At 41.2% G+C, this 23,524-nt stretch overlaps 1 protein-coding gene across 2 annotated transcripts in view; it reads right to left on the reverse strand.

Moving 5' to 3' along the window:
- Positions 1-23,524, reverse strand: part of tenm1 (teneurin transmembrane protein 1) — a 230,956-nt gene that overhangs the window by 104,832 nt on the left and 102,600 nt on the right. Inside the window, exons 5-7 of one of the 2 annotated variants that reach the window (XM_029691557.1) lie at positions 20,411-20,649; positions 6,230-6,376; positions 684-892 (exon numbers count right to left, since the gene is read on the reverse strand). In XM_029691557.1, coding sequence (XP_029547417.1) covers positions 684-892; positions 6,230-6,376; positions 20,411-20,649 — 595 coding nt within the window. Of the gene's footprint in view, positions 1-683; positions 893-6,229; positions 6,380-20,410; positions 20,650-23,524 lie in introns of both variants that reach the window. The other variant, XM_029691556.1, reaches the window with a different exon arrangement.

Raw genomic sequence — 23,524 nt, forward strand, 5'->3', positions numbered from 1 at the left:
CAAAATAGATGGCATTATGAGGAAGTAAAATGATGTGGATATATTGAAGCAACATCTCAAGACATCAGTCAGGAAGTTAAAGCTTGGTCGCAAATGGGTCTTCCAAATGGACAATGACCCCAAGCATACTTCCAAAGTTGTGGCAAAATGGCTTAAGGACCACAAAGTCAAGATATTTGAGTGGCCATCACAAAGCCCTGACCTCAATCCTATAGAACATTTGAAAAAGCGTGTGTGAGCAAGGACGCCTACAAACCTGACTCAGTTACACCAGCTCTGTCAGGAGGAATGGGCCAAACTTCACCCAACTTATTGTGGGAAGCTTGTGGAAGTCTAACCGAAACGTTTAACCCAGGTTAAACAATTTAAAGGCAATGCTACCAAATACTAATTGAGTGTATGTAAACTTCTGACCCACTGGGAATGTGATGAAATAAATAAAAGCTGAAATAAATCATTCTCTCTACTATTATTCTGACATTTCACATTCTTAAAATAAAACTGAGTTTAAATGTATTTGGTAAAGGTGTATGTAAACTTCCGACTTCAACTGTATGTGTGTTGGGGTGTTTCAGTCATTGTATAGGTTGGAGTGGGAATACATAAGAGCCTACAGTATGATCGTTTACATGGGAGTGGATGTAATGCTCTTGTGTGTATGAGGTAGGTAGGGGGTACAGTACCTGTGTGTGTGTAGGGGGGATGTTCCTCCGTCCATAGATCCCCAAGAGGGCGTCCCGTGCCAGGGAGACGTTGAACTTGACATACTTAGGGTGGTGAATGGTGATGTGGAAACGCCAGAACAGACCAGGTGGAATGGCCTGGATCACCTCGGTACCAATGTCCACCTCCCCTCGGTCTATCGCTTTCCCCCTGTGGAATAGCTCCTTATCTATATGGTGTAAAAAAAAGACACACGCACACACAAATGGATATAAACACAAATGAGAACAGCGTCTGTTGCTGCATGTAGATATTGGCTATCCCCCTTTACCTCTATCAGATAATGAGAGGAAATACAGGCAGACTTTAATCTGTTTCATTTCATTGCCTCAACTAATAAGTCCTCCTCTGTCCTTTTAGGAAACATTTGTCAGATGAAGTCATACATCTTCTCAAACTGGAGCTAAAAAACTGTGAACAGACACAGAAACGAACCACATCCGATATGGCGTAATACTATGGTGTATCCAGGAGAAGACCAGCAAGCTACCAGATGCTTGTACAAACACCTCCCACATCCAGGCATGAACTAATTATTCTGTGCTGATAACCTCTGGTGTGAGCTCTCTGGCAGGTACGCCAACACACCAGGGTGTCACATTATTGATTCCCTCCTCATGGCGGGTAACATGAGATCAGCTCAGCTCTACTGTACATATTAAGCTATATTCTATCTGTCTGGTGTCTTCTTACCTTCACATTACTCACTGTACAGAGAGCTCTGGAAACCACATTTTTAAATGTGCTTTAATTGTATGTATGGAATACTAAAAAGCATCTAAATGCACATACATGTCTAGAGTCACGGATTGATCACACATTAGCCTCGACAACAACCTTGTGAAAAAGGTTGGTTCGGTAATCATAGAAACTGGGCTCTTTTAGTAGAAAACCTGGAGCAGGTGGACAAGGTAATGGTAATGTTACTGTTGCTACCAGAATAGTTTTACTAGCTCAATCACTGTATAGCTGTGTGATGCTGTTTAGGAGAGGTGGTGTTTGGTCTGTGCCACTGCCACCACAGAACATATCACAGGTTAATGAAGGCATATCTAGCTTGTGCCTCTCCTGCAGGCCATCTTACCTGTCACTTACACTGGGTTCAGGGGGGGGGGCAGAAAATACATTTGAAAAGTGCTTCAAAATAGTCTGACATACAAGCAAATTAATTCTCATAGCCTAAGGGCTATCCTGATAAAGCAATTATTCCAGTAATCCATTTTCAATGAAACCGTCTTTTCAATTACAGTTTTAATTCCCCTCCCCCCTCACTTAATGGACATCTGAATAGAACAAGCTTTTAATACTTGGGTCTGTCTGTTGATTGAGACAATGCAAAATAATATGGTTATTCTATTTCCTGTAATCCCTCAGATCTATGCTGAGAATAATCAAATTTCTATTCTAAAGAACATTTGCAAACCAATTACAGGATCAATTATATATAGAGGACTGGGCCAACACAACATGCTATGGTAAGTGCCCTCTAAAATCCCTTTTGATTTATCTTATTTTAACCAACATTCCACCTCGTTTTAATGCTTCTCATGTTTTTGCAAATGATATAACCCACTGGGAAAAAACTGGTTCAATCAATGTTGAATCCACATCATTTCAACAACAAAAAATCTATGTGATGACGTTGAATAAACGTGGAAAACTGATTGGATTTACAAAAACGTCAGGGAAGTTTGTCTTTTTTTCAACCAACTTTTAACGTAAAAATGTTGGTAAAATTCCTAAAGAACCTCCACGTATCTGTAAGGTTCTGTATTCATTTTCTTAGTCAACCTTGTGTTCTGTTTCGTTATGTTCTTGAACGTAGCCCTGTTTCTTTGTGTTCTTGAACGTAGCCCTGTCTTTCATTTTTGTTCATTGATTTCACCTGTGTTAGTTACTCACCTGGTCTCTTCAGCTCCTTATTTAGTTCAGTTCATTCTGTTTGTGCCTTTGTGAGGTATTGTTTGTTTTGACTCTACTAATCCTTTTCCTAGCTTGTTTGTGAGATCCAAGGGTGGCAGGTAGCCAAGTGGTTAGAGCATTGGACTAGTAACTGAAAGGTTGCAAGATCAAATCCCTGAGCTGACAAGGTAAAAAATCTTTTGTTCTGCACCTGAACAAGGCAGTTAACCCATTGTTCTTAGGCTGTCATTGAAAATAAGAATTTGTTCTTAACTGACTTGCTTAGTTAAATAAAGGTAAAAAAAACAGGTACAGCCTTCAGGCCAAGTTTTGATTCACCTGCCTGTTTGCTTACCTGTGTATGACCGTTGCCTGCCTGTGACCACGATTCCTGCCTTCTGCGATGGCAAAATAAACACCTGCCGTGTGAATCTACACCTTTTTCTCCCTGATTATTCATTACAGTATCATCATGAAAACTGGAATTAACATTTCCTGGAATTTAGTTGAATTCATCCCTGATGTTGAATTAGCCTTTCCTTACTTCTATAAAGCATTCCAGGATGTATACAACAAGCACGCCCCTTTCAAACAATACAGAATTAAGGGAAGAGACAACCCTTGGTTTTCAGAAGAACAAGCTGAAATCATAAGGAAATGGAATGCTTTGTGGGTTAAAGCAAGATGGTCTGATTCAGCTGATTGGGTGGCTTTTTTTTGGAATCAGGGTGTGGCGATGACCTGAAAGCAGACCTCTACCTCAAATCTACTGCTGATAATCTGAATAATCCTTTCAAATATTGGCAAGTAATGAAAGGTTTAGAGTGCCAAAAAGATGCACAGCTGGTTGACTCACAGGTGGTACCTGAGAGAACCTCTATTCTTAACTCTTTTAATCAACATTTTCTTGATGTAGGCAGATTATTTGATAAGGTTAAAGGCTTACATGAGCCACCTGTGAAATTACCTGACCCTCCTAAGCACTCCATCTCCAGGTTCTCCTTCTCACCCTTCTCTGTCTCAGGTGTGTAGTGCCCTGAGATCAACTGATATTTTTTTTTTAAAAGAATCCCCTGGCCCTGATGATCTAGACCCCCGCCTACTACAAAAAGCTGAAGACAATATTACTCCCCCTTTAACATACATCTTTAACTTCACCCTAGAATGTAATAATCTCCAAATTATGGAAATCAGCATTTGTCCTACCTCTTTTGAATGAAAGTGATCCCACTACTGAATAACTATCTGCCAATATCTAAATAGTCTGTTCTGACAAAGGTATTGTAGTCCCTAGTCAATAAGCAGCTAAAAGTCCTACCTCTCTGAATTTTTTTTTTGCGTGGTATGCAATCAGGTTTCAGGTCTAGCCACAGCACTGTCACAGCAACTTTGAAGGTTTTGAATGATATTCACTCTGCACTGGATAAGTAGCTGCATTGAGTATCTGTATTCATAGACTTGTCAAAGGCATTTGTGACAGTGGACCACACTGTCTTGGTGGAGAGATTGAAGTGTATTGGGATTACTGGTCATGCTCTGGAGTGGTTTGTGAACTACATGTCAAATCGAACCCAGCGTGTTAAGGCAGACGGTTGTCAGACACCATGGAGTTGTGCTCGGATGTGCCTCAAGGATACATTTTAGGTCCCGTTTTTTTTCTATATCAACAACATTGGGAGACATATTGAGACAGCTGATTGACAGCAGACAGCAGACAGCTTTTAACATCATTCAACAGAATCTGTACGATTTGTAGCTTGTTCTGAAGTCCTCTGAAACAAAATGAATGGTATTTTCCAATACTAATCACTCTGAAAACCATGTAATTATTACCTTGGAATGACATTCTATAGAGCAGGTCAAAGTGTACAAATATCTGGCAGTTTGGGTAGATGAAAAGTTGAGAACATTGTAGAGAACATTGTCAGGAAACTCAAGCTGCGTATTGGGTTTTATTACCGGCACAAAGCTTGATTTAATTTTTCTGTCAGAAAATAGTTGATTTGTTGTACTTTTCTCTCTGTGTATACTATTTATGTGCGCGCCTCAAGCCCTACACTGAAGGCTCTTGGCTCTGTGTTTCATGCAGTCCTTCATTTTGTCACCAATCAGAGATGTCCAACTCAACACTGTGATCTCTACAGTGTTGTCGGGTGGACATCACTAGCAACACGCGGGCTCAAACACGGGTACATTCTTATTTATACTGAACAAAAATATAAATGCAACATGCTAAATTATCAATGATTTTACTGAGTTACACTTCACTTGAAATGAATTCATTAGGCCCTAATCTATGGATTTCACATGACTGGGAATACAGATATGCATCTGTTGGTCACAGATAACTTAAAAGGTAGTGGCCTGGATCAGAAAACCAGTCAGTATCTGGTGTGACCACCATTTGTCTCATGCAGCGTGACAGATCTCCATCGCATAGAGTTAACTCAGGCTGTTGATTGTGGCCTGTGGAATGTTGTCCCACTCCTCTTCAATGGTTGTGCGAAGTTGCTGGATATTGGCGGGAACTGGAACACGATGTCGTACACGACGATCCAGAACATCCGAAACATGCTCAATGGGTGACATGTCTGGTGAGTACGCAGTGTTTGTTTCGTAGAACAGGGAGGTTGTGAAGGGGAGCTGGCTGGAGGATCTCTGGTCTGAAAGAGTTAACAATGATGCTGTGGGCTGTAGCCTGCTAGGGGATTAAGCCACGCTCTCTTACTTTAATTAACTGCCCATGAAGCTCCTCCTGATTACTTCATTGTCAATGCATGCTAATGTGACCCGGCATAGCTATGCTACATTGTACCAGCCACAGAGTGCACACTGCCTTGTACACTGTGTCAATCTAGCAGTAGTACCTGCAGTGTTTCCTATTCCTCCCCTGTCAGAGGGCTACGATATGGAAATACTGAAACTCAGACACCAAGCTTTTACTGAGATTCATTATGTGCTTATGCAGGGCAATCCAATATTTTCATAACTGATTTGATTTTAATCTACTCTTCAACATTGTCCTAGTTGCAGAGAACATTTTCTGGTTCACGCACTTATAGAAATGGAATTGAATTATGTGGAATGGAACTGAATTATTTCACTCATTGCCGATATGGAACTGTATGTCTGCGGCGTTTTGGACCCCAGGGTTGGTCTGGTGTTATTGGAATAATTCTATTTCTCTATCTCGATGATTCTATGAGTTTATTTTTCGAAAATGGAACATTTCTATAATCAGATCTTTATCGTGCTAATGGAGGCAATGCCCTGCGAACATGAGGTGTTTTAACTCGGGGATGACCTGTGCATCACCCGAGCAACCCATCCACCTACAGTACAGTACCGCACTCCTTTATCTGAAATGCAATTCAGCATCACACAAGAGGAAAATAATTATCCCTGTCGAAACATATTGCATCCAACACGCTGGTTATGAAACAACAGGTTTATCATGTAAACACAAGGAAGACAAATAGGATGAAAGAGCCCATGGAAAACCTCCTGAGGTAAAACTCTTGCTCTAGTTTTTGTTGCGTGGTCTAACAGTGAGAATCAAAACCTAGAGGCTTCATAACATAAATCTTTGCCCACCACCGCTTACCTTTGTTGGTGTTGTTGAGGCCGGGCAAACCGAAGGGAGTGAAGGTTATGTCTATGCTCTCTGAGTCTCTGTTCAGTTTGCTTAGTCCATTCTCATAGAGCTGCCCATCCACTGGCTGCAGGTGCCAGGTCAGCCCAAACAAGTGCACTGCTGTAGGGGAGAGCCATGGTTTAGCATGGGGCGGGAGGATTAGTGCTAGAAAGAGAAACTCAGGGCATTAATCATTCAAAACCTAAGACTAAGACATCTGATTAAACCTGGCTGCAGCAAACACAGTAACTAAATGCAGTATGGATGTGTTACAGGTTCCTGCACTTCGGCTGTATATCACAATATTAGTTATTTGACAGAGGACTAGTTATTAGGGCTGGGAGCGAGACACATTGACATACTGTTTCTAAGACATCCTGCTGCTCCTATGCTTATTACAACACCGGAAAGAAATTGTACATCATTAGTATGTCATTTTTCGCCTTTCATTCATGACAACTTCACTTTCTTTTCAGTTACTACATCGAAATGTGATGAAACAAACCAAAATAACCTTGGTTTTTTACTAGATATAAGACTGGTAGCTTACAGTATGAGGTTCATGAAGTTCATGACATCAGGTTAATGGAATATTGATAAGTAGCCATCTAATCTCCATAGAAAGGGGATAAACTATGTGCCTCTCTAAGTAATGGATTGGTCAAAATTAAAAATGAATTGAATGTGCGGCTATGGAATGTAATTAATTGAGAAAGATTCAAAAATGTAATTCCACAACCACAATGTTTGGCTCATCGTTTCCAATATGTCAAAACAGAGATCTCTTATGTAGTTCCATTCCCAGTAATCCAAGGAGCATTTCTAAGAATGGCAGAGCCAGTTCCCCACTTGCAGAGTAAGCATTGAAATCTATTTTGGAAAAAAAGTCTTGGGATCATTTGGAAGTAATTTAAATAATTAAGAGTTCCAGAACATGCAGCAATTGACAAACATCACACCTCTCATGGTTTCCCAACCTACAATAGACACATCTTTGCATTAGGATGCACCACAACACTTGGCCCTATAATAACGTAGGAGTGGTTAAACAAAGGTGAACAATGTGCTGGACTACAGGAAGACTAGTTGTCGTCATTCTGTCAGCTAATGGGGATGCTAATCAAATCAAAATCAAACCAAACAAAGGCATAACACACACAGAGACATGCACTAACTACAAAGACATCAACAAAGATATACACACAACCTGCAATCATTTCAAAGATTTTCCTGAGTTACACTTCATATAAGGAAATCAGTCAATTGAAAACAATTCATTAGGCCCTAATCTATGGATTTCACATGACTGGGAATACAGATATGCATCTGTTGGTCACATATACCTTAAAAAAAAGTAGGGGCGTGGATCAGAAAACCAGTCAGTATCTGGTGTGACCACTATTTGCCTCATGCAGCACGACACATCTCCTTCGGCATAGAGTTGATCAGGGTGTGGACTGTGGACTGTAGAATGTTGTCCCACTCCTCTTCAATGGCTGTGCAAACTTGTTGGATATTGGCGGGAACTGGAACAGGCTGTCGTACACGTCGATCAAAAACATTCCAAACACTTTCAATGAGTGACATGTCTGGTGAGAATGCAGGCCATGGACGAACTGGAACATTTTAAGCTTCCAGGAATTGTGTGCAGATCCTTGTGACATTGGGCCGTGCATGATCATGCTGAAACATGAGGTGATGGAGGCGGATGAACGGCACAACAATGGGCCTCAGGATCTCGTCATGGTATCTTTGTGCATTCAAATAGCATATGCATGCCCATACCATATCCCCACCGCCACCATGGGGCACTCTGTTCACAACGTTGACCTCAGCAAACCACCCGCCCACACGACACCATACACACACGCTGGCTGCCATCTGCCCGTTACAGTTGAAACCGGGATTCATCCATGAAGAGCACACTTCTCCAGCATGCCAGTGGCCATTGAAGGTGAGCATTTGCCCACTAAAGTAGGTTACAACGCCAAACTTCAGGAAGGTCAAGACCCTGGTTAGGATGACGAGCACGCAGATTAGCTTCCCTGAGACGTTTTTTGACAGTTTGTGCAGAAATTCTTCGGTTGTGCAAACCCACAGTTTCATCAGCTGTCCAGGTGGCTGGTCTCAGATGATCCCGCAGGTGAAGAAGCCGAATGTGGAGGTCCTGAGCTGGTGTGGTTACACGTGGTCTGCGGTTGTGAGGCTGGTTGGACGTACGGCCAAATTCTCTACAACGACGTTGTGGCGGCATATGGTAGAGAAATTAACATTCAATTATGTGGCAACAGCTCTGGTGGACATTCCTGCCGTCAGCATGCCAATTTCATGAGACATCGGTGGCATTGTGTTGTGTGGCCTTTTATTGTCCCCAGCACAAGGTGCACCTGTGTAATGATTATGCTGTTTAATCAGCTTCTTGATATGCCACACCTGTCAGGTGGATGAATTACCTTGGCAAAGGATAAATGCTAACTAACAGGGATCTAAACAAATTTGAGCACAACATTTTTGAGAAATAAGCTTTTTCTGCATATGGAACATTTCTGGGATCTTTTATTTCAGCTCATGAAACATGCGACTAACACTTTACATGTTGAGTTTATATTTTTGTTCAGTATAATTTCAGAACAAAACAGAAAGACCTAACTACCAAAGGGAGAGAGGAGAGCAGGATAATTAGCAGCTAACTACTATACCACCTGATTCATAAGCCTTAACAAACCACTAACCCAGCAGGACTCCTCTGCACTGATTAGCCATGGTGGAGACAGAGTGTGTTTCGGAAAGGTGCTGCTCTGTATAACAGCCATTCACTCACTAGTGCAGCATTTAGATACGCAGATCAATGTAATTCACCCCTGACCGCTTCAAAGCCTTTTCCTTTTCATCTATCTTTAAAACGCAGCTAGGCCAGTCATATTGTCGGAAGGTCTTAAAGAATGCCTGTTGAAAAATATAGTTTTTTTTAGCAGCCAGCTGAGTGGGAATGCCTAATTAGAGTGAAAGTAGTTCACACCAATTTGCATCTGTTTTACATATTCAGTGGAAGAATAATTGATAGTACCTGCTTTTAAAATGTATAATGCACATAATGATTATGCAGTTTAGAGGGAAGAATTAGATTAAACTCTTGTCTTCTACTTGGGTAGACCCAGAGAAATAGACAGCTGTATAGTTGTAATGAAATTGAGAGAGAAACATATCGCCACAATAATAGATAAGAGTTTTGTTTGGGGTCTGCCAATAATGAGGCAGAGACAATTTGATTAAATATTCTCTGTAAATAAGAAAGAGAGGGAATGTTTGGCTCAGGAGGCAACTGCAGTGTCCTCCTTATTAAGCTGCTTTGAACTATTGTCTTGTAACTTGTTAATTGATTCAGGTCGAACCGTATAAACACATTATGATCCTCTTGTTGCTAATAAACAGAAATAAAAAAAACTACAATTGTTTTTGCTCTACAGGAAAATAAATGGAAATCTAAAATAAATGATAAATCAACAAAGCAAAGTATTCTCCAATGAACCAACACAACCCAAAACGTATATACTGTGGACAAATGAAGTCTGGTGTAAAAGTACAACATGTATATTTTAGAACTATATTGTTTCCCATAAATACATGACAGTAGGAGATGTGACCTTTAAAGGACAATAGACCTAAATAGCTACTTGCACCTTTCACTGCACATTTATGATGAGTCTTATCCAATTTAGAGGAATAAAGTAGAGAAAACCCAGAGCTAAATGCCTAAAGCATCACACCGCCCAATTATGTTTTATCAATAGCTGTTCTCCTTTGACAGGCAACGCTTTAAACTAGCCAGTGAGTATGCCCAGAAAGAATGAAATCGTAAAACTCATGAGCAGCGTGTTTGGGGGGCAAAATTAGGTTATGTTCAACAGTTGACCTACCACGCTGGGTCCCCACGACGATACCATTGTCTTAAAGTAGCTACAAATCAGGGCTTTATCCATGTGATAGTGAGATTACTGGGGGCATCAGTTTGCATTACTCTGTATTGGTGCCCTGCAGAGATCTGTGGGAAGACTTTGGGGAGGGGTAATGAAAAGCAAGCGCTGGATTGGATTCTCAGCAGGGGGCTGGATGTGCAGGATCCAAAACCACTCTTGTTTCAAACAGACCGGGAATCCAATGAGTATTTTTCTAAACGCAGTTCAGTTCACAGACCAAAAGCATCACATGGAACTGGCTGCCTCCCACACCATATTAGCTAATGAGTTACTATTAGTAGTACTAAACTCAGCAAAAGAAAACGTCCCTTTTTCAGGACCCTGTCTTTCAACGATAATTAATAAAAATCCAAATAACTTCACAGATCTTCATTGCAAAAGGTTTAAACACTGTTTCCCATGCTTGTTCAATCAACCATAAACAATGAATGAACATACACCTGTGGAACGGTTGTTAAGACACTAACAGCTTACAGACGGTAGGCAATTAAGGTCACAGTTATGAAATCTTAAGACACTAAAGAGGCCTTTCTACTGACTCAGAAAAACACCAAAGAAAGATGCCCAGGGTCCCTGCTCATCTGTGTGAACATGCCTTAGGCATGCTGCAAGGAGGCATGAGGACTGCAGATGTGGTCATTGCAATGTCTGTACTGTGAGACGCCTAAGACAACGCTACAGGGAGACAGGATGGACAGCCGATCGTCCTTGCAGTGGCAGACCACGTGTAATAACACTTGCACAGGATCGGTACATCCGAACATCACACCTGCGGGACAGGTACAGGATGGCAGCAACAACTGCCCAAGTTACACCCGGAACGCTGAGAGAGGCTGGACTAAGGGCTAGTAGGCCTGTTTTAAGGCAGGTCCACACTAGACATCACCGGCAACAACATCGCCTACGGGCACAAACCCACCGTTGCTGGACCAGACAGGACTGGCAAAAAGTGCTCTTCACTGAAAAAAAAGTGCTCTTCGCGGTTTTGTCTCACCAGGGGTGATGGTCGGATTCGCGTTTATCATCGAAGGAATGAGCGTTACATCGAGGCCTGTACTCTGGAGCGGGATCGATTTGGAGGTGGAGGGTCCGTCATGGTCTGGGGCGGTATGTCACAGCATCATCGGACTGAGCTTGTTGTCATTGCAGGCAATCTCAACGCTGTGCGTTACAGGGAAGACATCATCCTCCCTCATGTGGTACCCTTCCTGCAGACTCATCCTGACATGACCCTCCAGCATGACAATGTCACCAGCCATACTGCTCGTTTTGTGCGTGATTTCCTGCAAGACAGGAATGTTAGTGTTCTGCCATGGCCAGCGAAGAGCCCAGATCTCAATCCCATTGAGCACGTTTGGGACCTGTTGGATCGGAGGGTGAGGACTAGGGCCATTCCCCCCAGAAATGTCCGGGAACATGCAGGTTCCTTGGTGGAAGAGTGGGGTAACATCTCACAGCAAGAACTGGCAAATCTGGTGCAGTCCATGAGGAGGAGATGCACTGCAGTACTTAATGCAGCTGGTGGCCACACCAGATACTGACTTACTTTTGATTTTGACCCCCCCCCTTTGTTCAGGGACACATTATTCCATTTCTGTTAGTCACATGTCTGTGGAACTTGTTCAGTTTATGTCTCAGTTGTTGAGTCTTGTTATGTTCAAACAAATACTTACACATGTTAAGTTTGCTGAAAATAAATTCAGTTGACAGTGAGAGGACGTTTATTTTCTTGCTGAGTTTAGTAGTGGTACAACTGAACAGTTGCAGTAGTAAGAGTTGAAGTGACTTCCACTGACTTACAGTGCATTCGGAAAGTACTCAGATCCCTTGAGTTTTCCCCCCAAAAAATGTACGTTACAGCTTTACTATAAAATGGATTGAATAAAAAAAAATCATCAATCTACACACAATACCCCACAATGACAAAGCGAAAACAGGTTCTTCCAAATTTTTGAAGATAAAAACATAAATAACTTATTTACATAAGTATTCAGACCCTTTGATATGAGACTCAAAATTGAGCTCAGGTCTATCCTGTTTCCATTGATCATCCTTTAACTATTTCTACAAGTTGATTGGAGTCCACTTGCGGTAAATTCAATTGATTGGACATTGGAAAGGTACACACCTGTCTATATAAGGTCCTACATTTGACAGTGCATGTCAGAGCAAAAACCAAGCCATGAGGTCGAAGGAATTGTCCGTAGAGCTCCGAGACAGGATTGTGTCGAGGCACAGATCTGGTGAAGGGTACCAAAACAATTCTGCAGCATTGAAGGTCCCCAAGAACACAGGAGCCTCCATCATTCTTAAATGGAAGAAGTTTGTAACCACCAAGACTCTTCCTAGAGGTGGCCGCCCGGCCAACCTGAGCAATCGGGGGAGAAGGGCCTTGGTCAGAGAGGTGGTGACTCTGACAGACTAGTGGAGATGGGAGAACCTTCCAGAAGGATAACTATCTCTGGAGCATTCCACCAATTAGGCCCTTATGGTAGAGTGGCCTGACGGAAGCCACTCCTCAGTAAAACGCACCTGACAGCCCACTTGGAGTTTGCCAAAAGGCACCTAAAGGACTCTCAGACCATGAAAAACAAGATTCTTTGGTCTGATAAAACCAAGATTGAACTCTTTGGCCTGAATGCCAGGGGTTACATCTGGAGGAAACCTGGCACAATCCATACGGTGAAGCACGGTGGTGGCAGCAGCATCATGCTGCGGGGATGTTTTTCAGCAGTGACTGGTAGACCAGTCAGGATTGAGGGAAAGATGAACGGAGCACAGTACAGAGAGATCCTTGATGAAAACCTGCTCCAGAGCACTCAGGGCCTCAGACTGGGGCGAAGGTTCACCTTCCAACAGGATAACAACCCTAAGCACACAGCCAAGACAACGCAGGAGTGGCTTTGGGACAAGTTTCTGAATGTCCTTGAGTGGCCCAACCAGAGCCCGGACTTGAACCCGATCGAACATCTCTGGAGAGACCTGAAAATAGCTGTGCAGCGATGCTCCTCATCCAACCTGACAGAGCTTGAGAGGATCTGCAGAGAAGAATGGGAGAAACTCCCCAAATACAGGTGTGCCAAGCTTGTAGCGTCATACCCATGAAGACTCAAAGCTGTAATTGCTGCCAAAGCTTCAACAAAGTAAGTAAAGGAAAGTAAGTAAAGGATCAGAATACTTATGTAAATGTGATATTTGTAAAAAATGTAATAATTATACATTTGCAAAAATTTCTTACAACCTTTTTTTACTTTGTCATTATGGGGAATTGTGTGTAGATTGATGAGGGGAAAAACAACTATTCAATCCAGTTTAGAATAAGGCTGTAATGTAACAAAATACTGTATTAGAAAGAAAAAAGTGTTCCCTTTTGGGTTTATTCCATTTACATTTACATTTAAATCATTTAGCAGACGCGCTTATCCAGAGCGACTTACAAATTGGTGCATTCACCTTATGATATCCAGTGGAACAACCACTTTACAATAGTACATCTATATCTTTTTTTTTTGGGGGGGGGGGGTTAGAAGGATTACTTAATCCTATCCCAGGTATTCCTTAAAGAGGTGGGGTTTCAGGTGTCTCCGGAAGGTGGTGATTGACTCCGCTGTCCTGGCGTCGTGAGGGAGCTTGTTCCACCATTGGGGTGCCAGAGCAGCGAACAGTTTTGACTGGGATGTAGAACCCTCTATGGAAAGGGTTCTTCCATGTAGAACCCTCTATGAAAAGGGTTCTACATGGAACCCAAAATAATTATACCTGGAACCAAAATGTGTTCAGAAAAGGGGTTTTATATGGGGACAGCCGAAGAACTCTTTTTGGTTCTAGATAGCACCTTTTTTTCTAAGAGTGTATCACTTTGCAAATGAATATATTAATATTCATGATACAGCAATACTGTTGTGATGGCACTTACAGTGCATTAAGAAAGTATTTATTCCCCTTGACTTATTCCACATTTTGTTGTGTTACAGCCTGAATTCAACATGTTTTTTTTTATCTCACCCATCTACACACAATTCCCCATAAAAGTGAAAACATGTTTTTAGACATTTTTGCAAATGTATCGAAAATGAAATACAGAAATATCTCATTTACGTAAGTATTCACACCACTGAATCAATATATGCTAGAATCACCTTTGGCAGTGATTACAGCTGTGAGTCTTTCTGGGTAAGTCTCTAAGAGCTTTTCACACCTGGACTGTACAATATTTGCCCAGAATTTTTTTTTTATTCTTCATCTCCCAGTGTCTGGTGGAATGCAGACTGAACCTGGTTTTCCTCTAGGATGTTGCCTGTACTTAGCTCCATTCCATTTCAACTTACCCTGAAAAACTCTGCAGTCCGATTACAAGCATACCCATAACATGATGCAGCCACCACTAGACTTGAACATATGGAGAGTGGTATTCAGAAATGTGTTGTATTGGATTTACCCTGAACATTACACTTTGTATTCAGGACAAAAAGTGAATTGCTTTGCCATATTCTTTTGCAGTATTACTTTAGTGCCTTGTTGTAAACAGGATACATGTTTTTGGAATATTTTTTTTTCTGTACAGGCTTCCTTCTTTTCACTCTGTCAATTAGGTTAGTATTGTGGAGTAACTACAATGTTGTTGATCCACCCTCAGTTTTCTCCTATCACAGCCATTAAACGACGTACAGTAACTGTTAGGAAGGACGCATGTACCTTTGTAGTGACTGGGTGTATTGATATACTATCCAAAGTGTAATTAATAACATCACCATGCTCAAAGGGATATTCAATGTCTGCTTTTTTATTTTTACACATCTACTAATAGGTGACCTTCTTAGCGAGGCATTGGAAAACCTACCTGGTCTTTGTGGTTGAATCTGTGTTTGAAATTGACTGCTCGACTGACAGACCTTACAAATCATTTTATGTGTAGGGTACAGATGAGCTAGTCATTAAAAAATAATGTTAAATACTTTTATTGCACACAGAGTGAGTCCATGAAACTTATTATGTGACTTGTTAAGCACATTTTTACTCCTGAACTTATTTAGGCTTGCCATAACAAAGGTGTTGAGTACTTATTGACACAAGACATTTCAGCTTTTCATTTTGTATTAATTTGTAAAATTATGGAGTATTGAGTGTAGGCCAGTAACACAGAATCTCAATTTAATCCCTTTTAACTTCAAGCTGTAACACAACAAATTATGGAAAAAGTCAAGGGGTGTGAATACTTTCTGAAGGCACTGTATACTATAGGGCCAGAAGCAAAAATAATTCTGCCACTATAATTTAAAAAGGAGGATGGAATTGGATTGAGTTGCATTAAAGCTATGGGAGACAGTCACCTACTTTAACACTAGCAGCAAGTCATCTGAAAGTAAAGACCTGCTTAATCAGGTGAGACCCTACATTGGCACGGTGACTCCAGAGGACAAAACATGAAAGGTAAGACATACTTGGCTCTTTTTGTCAATATGGCTGCCAGTATGCAGACGTTTGACACTTTGTACTGTTAAAAAGGTGTTCTCTAAGGAACTGAACCAGAGCCAGTCAGCTCTGGTGGGCATAGTGGTAAAAATGGCCGATTAAGGTTATTCTTACTACATTATCTCTGCCTACGGTCTCTATTGTTGACCAATACCAGGAAGAGGTTCATTAAACATGGTTGAGTACGGGGAAAAGATACTTCCTAATAGCAGTGTGATTAGTATTAGTCCTACACCTACTGTCCACAAAGTCCCTTCTGAGCTTCAGGAGAGGTGTCAGTTCCAGTAGATTGGCACTTGATCTAAACTTCCCTGTACTGGGTGAAATAATTCACTGCCTGCCCCCTGCACCCCAGCCTCCGCTCTCTTCAAAAAGGGCATTGTTTGGTTTATAGAGCCGCGACCAGAATACTAATGAGATACTGAAGAGAAAATGGATCGATCAATACGATCACAATGAGGCATGAAAGGTCTGCTACCTTCAAGGCAAGTCGCCTGGAATCATAAATTCCATGGCTGCCCGGTTCCCTTTCAACACAGAGACTCTGACTCTGACCCTTTGACATTACTCAGTCTTATTGATCCTAACACTTTTCAGTCTGTTAAACCAATACCACAGCTGACAGCTATCCTTTACAGCGCCCTAATGAACTGAAAAAATCTAAACGTTTAATTTTCTCCCAGGAACATTGTTCCCCTTTCTGAGTCGCAGTCTGTCAATACACCTTGGAGAGAGATATCTAAACTTCATTAAGGCTTTTCTTTTACTCAATACCAAAACAACTCCTCAAAAGGTAGGTGAGTTTTATTGCTTATAAGTTATTGCACTAATAAACAGGTGAAGTGTTGCAGTTAGAAGAACCGCTGTGGGATAACTCAATCACAGACACAGAGGAGGAGAGAGAAATGGAGACAGAGGAGGAGAGAGAAAGTGGTGATGGAGGTGGTTGAGGTGGCAGGGGAGACATTGTTCCTTCCTGCATTGACAGAATTCTGACAGGCAACGGTAACTTTCTCTTCAGCGCATATCACCTCTGGGTATATGGGTGACATTTTGGAGTATTTTAATTAGCATCAGGTTGTCACCTTAGTGAATTAAGAGTGTTTCTGAGGAGAACGGAGTAGTTGGTATTTACTCCCAGTCAGAATCAGACAGTGTGGCTTACTGTGCTATATCAGCAGTATGCCTGCATGTTCTTCAGTTTCTCTCCTCTCATCATTCATTCATCGCCCTGGGGCTTGTGTGCATTCTCTAAGTATGACACAATGACATGTCACCGTTGTCTTTGAGGCATTCCTCTCATTATGTTGTGTGAGGTCAAAGGAAAATTCAGTTGCAGCTTAAATAGCTGTATGGTGGGGGTCTACAAATTGTCAAATGCAGATTGTCCTGGATTGTTACTGGCCCCACCACCTACTAGATTTCTAAGCTTTCTGTTCAAACAGCAATGCATTTTTCTTCAGAAAAGTGGAGAATAAAGTGGGATGTGCCCTACCCAAGCACCAGTGTGTTATCTTCGGTTTTAATGTTGTGCTAGAATCGGAACACATCACAGTAACGTGCAAATCAGTTACAAATTATGATATATTCACCATGTGATTTGGCAAAATGTGTATAAATGTGCTTGGGATGGAGTCTTATGAAGACAAATATTGTCCATTTAAAACATGTTTGAAGAGATGGATGTATGCTCAGCAGTAAACAAAGCAAATCGCTGAAATGCAAACTGCTCCAGCCCAGCCACTGCTGTCCTGCTGTGACTACAGCAAACAAATACCATGCTGATGTCTCTTCTGGGGTCTGGACTAGCATTAACCAAAACAGATAAATACAGCAGATAAATAAATAACAGGGTTGATCACACCAATGGTACCATCAAGCAAAGCCATAAAGGCCTGTGTCAAGGCACAGAGAGAGCCATGTTTTCTGTGATTTGTGGTGACTGGCACCTTCCATGTTCACTGAGATTCGTGATGTTTTACCACCGAGCAGAGATTTGTGGGTGATAGATATTCCACCTTTTATTATTTATTTGACATTTTTATGTACAATAGCAACATTATTCGTGATGACAGTACATCTGGTTGTTTACGATTTATACTGATTGCCTAATAACTAGAAGGAATTAACATATAGCAGCTAATTTCAAAGCTGTTTGCCAATATTTCAAACTCCGGAAATTACTCAGCATTTTATTTATGTAGCCTACTACTGTAGCCATATAGATTTTTATTTGGTCAAATCAAAATTGGTAATGTAGAATTTAAAGTAGAAGAATGAATAATAAAGCAGAACTTTTAAGATGCAGTCAACATTTGTTAGACAGAGTGGGATTTACAATCCCTATCCCTCGCTATGGGCTGATGGCTACCTTTGAAGCGGCCTTATTAAAGGGCTGTTAATGCATGGTCATGCAATTTAGTAAATTACAAGTCTGAGGATCAAAATTGGAGGTGTAGAGTCTTCCATCTTGCTCTGTGTTGCATTTCCTAAGATCTTTATTGATCTACTGTTGGAAGCTTAAGGGCATCATCTCAATTAGGAAAAACACACAGACATCTCTGGGTCAGAGCCTTCCATAAAGATGGCACACGAAGGTTACAATGCTCTCATATTAATATCAGTCAGTCCTAGAATAACACCACGCCAGGCTTAAAGACAAGGCCTTAGATGTTATATTCATGGCTACGGACCTTGAACGACCAATCTTTTGTTGCTCTCTGATCACTAGGTAAGGATCATCTTATGAGAAATTAATGAGAGGTTCCAAATCAAAGGCTTATTCAAAATCTAGAGTCTCTTCAATGGAATGATTTATTGATAATGTCAGTGAACATAGTAGGCAAATTTGACCTGATTGATATCTGGATCTACAATGGACATATTGACAGAAACAAGGTTGTAATAAAGTAACCCTTTCTCTTGATCAAATACCAATATTCAGCTACACTTGACACCGGCAATATAGAGTAACTACCAGTGTAATAATATATATAACTACACAGTACTGTACACTAGTAAGTCCATGCAGTTATGGGGTAGACCTACTTGGTGCTGGATGGCTCAGTTGGTAGAGCATGGCGCTTGCACCGCCAAGGTTGTGGGTTTGATTCCCGGGGCCACCCATACGTACAATGTATGCATGCATGGGTGTAAGCTGCTTTGTATAAAATCATCTGCTATATGGCATAATTACTTACTTTGGCACTGTTTTGTATTTTCTTGGAAACAGTGGGAAGTATTATGTAACTATCTCTACTGACGTACCTACTTGGTAAATGGTATTTGTCATACTCTGGAATAAAGGCTAAGCAAGACCAATAGCTACATAATGTATTGTTACATAACAGTCTATCTGTCCTTTTCTACTTGTCTCTTAGTCCAAATACTGCTTCTTACAGTTTTGATGGGACAAGAACACATGCACCCCAAAATTCTGAGGGTGCACAAAGTACGTGAGGATGGCTGGGGGTGGTCCGGTGGAGGGATAGTTGGAGAAGTTTTAATTTTTCAAACATCTGAAACAGTTTTTCCCTGCAATCTAAAGCCATAATCATTATGCTTAATTCTATGTAAAAATATGTATATTTTTCTGCATATGTAAGCACACATAAACACACTTTCACACTCTTCACATACGCTGCTGCTACTCTGTTTATTATCTATCTCGATTGCCTAGTCATTTTTACCCCTACCTGTACATATTACCTCAATCATCTCAACTACCTCGTACTCCCTGCAAAATTACTCGGTACCGGCACTCCTTGTATATAGGCTCGTTATTGTGATTATATTGTGTTACTATTTCCTTTTTTGTGTGCTAATTTCGGTACTTTTTAACTCTGCATTGTTGGAAAAGGGCTCGTAAGTAAGCATTTCACAGTAAAGTCTACACCTGTTGTATTTGGCGCATGTGACAAATGACATTTGATTTGATTTTACGTCTGTATCCTCCTGGTTATTTTTTTTAAAGAAAGAAAATATGTTTCTCTGCATCTCTGCTAAAATCTGAGTAAAAGATTAAAAGGAATGTGAGTCTTATTCATTACATTTAGTAAATGCTTGCTTTTCTAAAGTAAACCAACATTGCCAGCCGGCATGCCAGCTAAGATAGTTAGATAAGCTAGCTACTCTAACTTGATTGATAGACTGAAACGGCTTCTTGGTAGCTAGTTATGAGGTTGGGAGATTGGGAACCTATCTGGGCAAGCTAAAGCCAACTTCATGAAATTGCTAGGTGGCTAGTAGTACTACAAAAAAAAAATATATATATATATATATTTTTTTTTAACAGGAGAAATCTGAAGGGGTATGTGCCCCTGTACCCCCTATTTGGATGACACCTCTGAACACAACCATTATGACAGCTACAGTACAAAAACAACATCATTATACAAATCCAACTACCGTTATATGTTTAATGGGTTTCAAAACCTTTAAAAATGATTTGCCTCTGATAGAACTTAAGGAATGTTTGCTTCCTTATCTTACAGACTCAGAAATGACTTGGATGGATTTTCCCCCAAACAATGCATTCATCCTATTGCATGAAATAAAATGACCCTGGCAAATAGTTGGAGATGAGACAAAAAAAGAAGAAATTCCAAGTGGAGACGTTATGCTGTCTGACATTGTACTGTACTAAATTGTTCAGTAAAATATAGAGATAGATGATATAGATAGGGAGAAATACCCAACTTACCAATGACATATGTGAGCAGGAGGGCGAGGGTTACGGTGATAGCGGTGGCGCTTAAGGCAGTGCATTTCCAGTTGCAGCACTTGTAGGGCTTGTTGAAGGTGAACATGGGTCTGGAGAAGGTGCTCCTGGGTAGGGGCCGTGGGGGTGGGGAGTACACTGTGTTAGATGTCAGAGGGTAGTTCTGACTGGCAGCGCTGAACAGGGCAGAGGAGCCTGAGCCATGTTTGAACAGAAAATGCCTGCAACCCAACAACACAAGAGGTTGACATTGATGAGAACATACACAACATAGCACATACATTACCATACATGACCGTTTCATTGTTACACGATAACATAGTATTGTTTGAACATATTCACCTTTTAATTTGCTCACAAATACAAACAGCGTAGATATGGCATGAATACACATGCACAGATTAAGACATTTCCAATCTGTGCAGTACTTAAATAGGATACAGAACATAATTTACTTCTGTTAGATACTTGTGTAGTTCGGTTTAAGTTATTGGTAAACTGCTGGAAATGCACATCATTAAAATCAATCTCAGAATGCAATCCCACTTCCCTCCATGACCAAATTATATAAATCCTACATCTAATTAATGAATGCTCCCAACAGGCAAACTGCCTTAACATGTTTGCACCAGCCATGCATTTTTGAGAGAGCGAGAGAGCGAGAGAGAGAGTCTAAGACCAACATTTATTATTACATTCTCACACCTGACAGTGATGCTGAATGCTGTGATTACATGGATTTATGCTAATGCAGAATGGTGGCCAATTCCTCCTCACTGTGAACTTGACCTTGCAACCACTGCCTTTATCTAACAAGCTGTAGGCGGCAGTGTGCAGGGAGGGAATAGACCGACCGGCGGAACAGAAGAACAAAAAGAAGGGGAAAAAAATAACCCTCATTGCTCAGGTCCCTAATTAGAAAAGGTTTTAATACCATTAGCCGCTATCTTTAATGTGTTCAATTAAAGATGTGAGAGTACAAAGGTCAGTTTTAGGGAAGATTATATCACAGGGCATAATTGCTGGGCCAATTTTCACAGACAGCGTAATTCAGTTTAAGTATGGTTCACAAAGGGATAAAGTTATCTGAGGCATGTTTGTTTTTGTTGTCCAAGCCAGTGTAAACGCAGCATCCTGTGGTATTGGGTAATTCTCCTCACGGTCTGCAGCAACATTCATGAAAACTGGTGAATTGTATTGTTCAGTTATGGACCGTGGACATCCAGAACTGAGCTCAACACAGTCTGGGATATTGAGGCACAGTTCTGTGGTAGTGCTGCTGCTGACACTTGAAAAATGCATTGTTAAGGGCAAAAAAACAGTCAATAGAGGACCAATCAATTCCTGTCTGTGTGTAATTTAAAGAAATTAGGAAGAAAATGCTTGTGGTCTTGAATATGGTCATTATGCTGATGTGACAGAAATATGTAATTGCATTGATGTTGGGTCAGTGCCATATCATCAGTGTCTGTGTTCTCAACAGTGTATCGACTTGGCTGACATCATTTGGCCAAAATAAAATAACTGCTTTTATCTCAAACTTTGTTTTGGTTTGAGGAAGGCATTCAGGAGGAGGAACTCTACACTACACAAAAAAGGGTTCCAAAAGGGTTATTTGCGGAGCGATAGGGTTCTACCAAGAACCATTTTGATCAGAAGAACCCTTTTGAAATCAAATCAAATCAAATGTTATTTGTCACATGAGCTGAATACAACAAGTGTAGACCTTACAGTGAAATGCTTACTTACAAGCACTTAACCAATAATGCAGTTTAAAAAGAATTGTGTTAAGAATGTTTAAGTAAATACTAACTGAAGTAAAATAGAAAGAAAGAAAAAGAAAGAAAATAGAAATATAACAAATAATAAAAGAGCAACAATAAAATAACAGTAGCGAGGCTATATACAGGGGGTACAGTACAGAAACAATGTGCGGGGGCACCGGTTAGTTGAGGTAATTGAGGTAATATGTACATGCAGGTAGAGGAAAAGTGACTATGCATGGATAATAAACAGAGAGTAGCAGCAGCGTAAAAATGAGGGTGGGGGACAATGCAAATAGTCCGGGTAGCCATTTGATTAGCTGTTCAGGAGTCTTATGGCTTTGGGGTAGAAGCTGTTAAGAAGCCTTTTGGACCTAGACTTAACGCTCTGGTACCGCTTGCCGTGCAGTAGCAGAGAGAACAGTCTATGACTAGGGTGGCTGGGGTCTTTGGCAATTTTTAGGGCCTTCCCTGACACCGCCTGGTATAGAGGTCCTGGATGGCAGGAAGCTTGGCCCCAGTGATTTACTGGGCCGTACGCACTACCCTTTGTAGTGCCTAGTGGTCGGAAGCCAAGCAGTTGCCAAACCAGGCAGAGACGCAACCAGTCAGAATGCTCTTGATGGTGCAGCTGTAGAACTTTTAGAGGATCTGAGGACCCATGCCAAATCTTTTCAGTCTCCTGAGGGGGAATAGGCGTTGTCGTGCCCTCTTCACGAAAGTTTGGACCATGATAGTTTGTTGGTGATGTGGATACTAAGGAACTTGAAGTTCTCAACCTGCTCCACTACAGCCCCATCAATGAGAATGGTGGCGTGCTCGGTCCTCCTTTTCCTGTAGTCCACAATCAACTCCTTTGTCTTGATCACGTTGAGGGAGAGGTTGTTATCCTGGCACCACACTGCCAGGTCTCAGTGCGGATGCTGCTTGTAATCCATGGCTTCTGGTTGGGGTATGTACGTACGGTCACTGTGGGGACGATGTCATCAATGCACTTATTGATGAAGCCAGTCACTGACGTGGTGTACTGCTCAATGCCATCGGACGAATCCCAGAATATATTCCAGTCTGTGCTAGAAAAACAGCTTAGCATCTGTGTCATCTGACCACTTCCTTATTGAGTGAGTCACTGGTACTTCCTGCTTTGGTTTTTGCTTGTAAACAGGAATCAGGAGGATAGAGTTATGGTCAGATTTGACAAATGGAGGGCGAGGGAGAGCTTTGTACACGTCTCTGTGTGTGGAGTAAAGGTGGACCAGAGTTTTTTTTCTCCTCTGGTTGTACATTTAACATGCTAGTAGAAATTTGGTAAAACGGATTTATGTTTCCCTGC

The sequence above is a fragment of the Salmo trutta genome, chromosome 15, assembly GCF_901001165.1.
Source record: "Salmo trutta chromosome 15, fSalTru1.1, whole genome shotgun sequence".
Lineage (NCBI taxonomy): Eukaryota > Metazoa > Chordata > Actinopteri > Salmoniformes > Salmonidae > Salmo > Salmo trutta.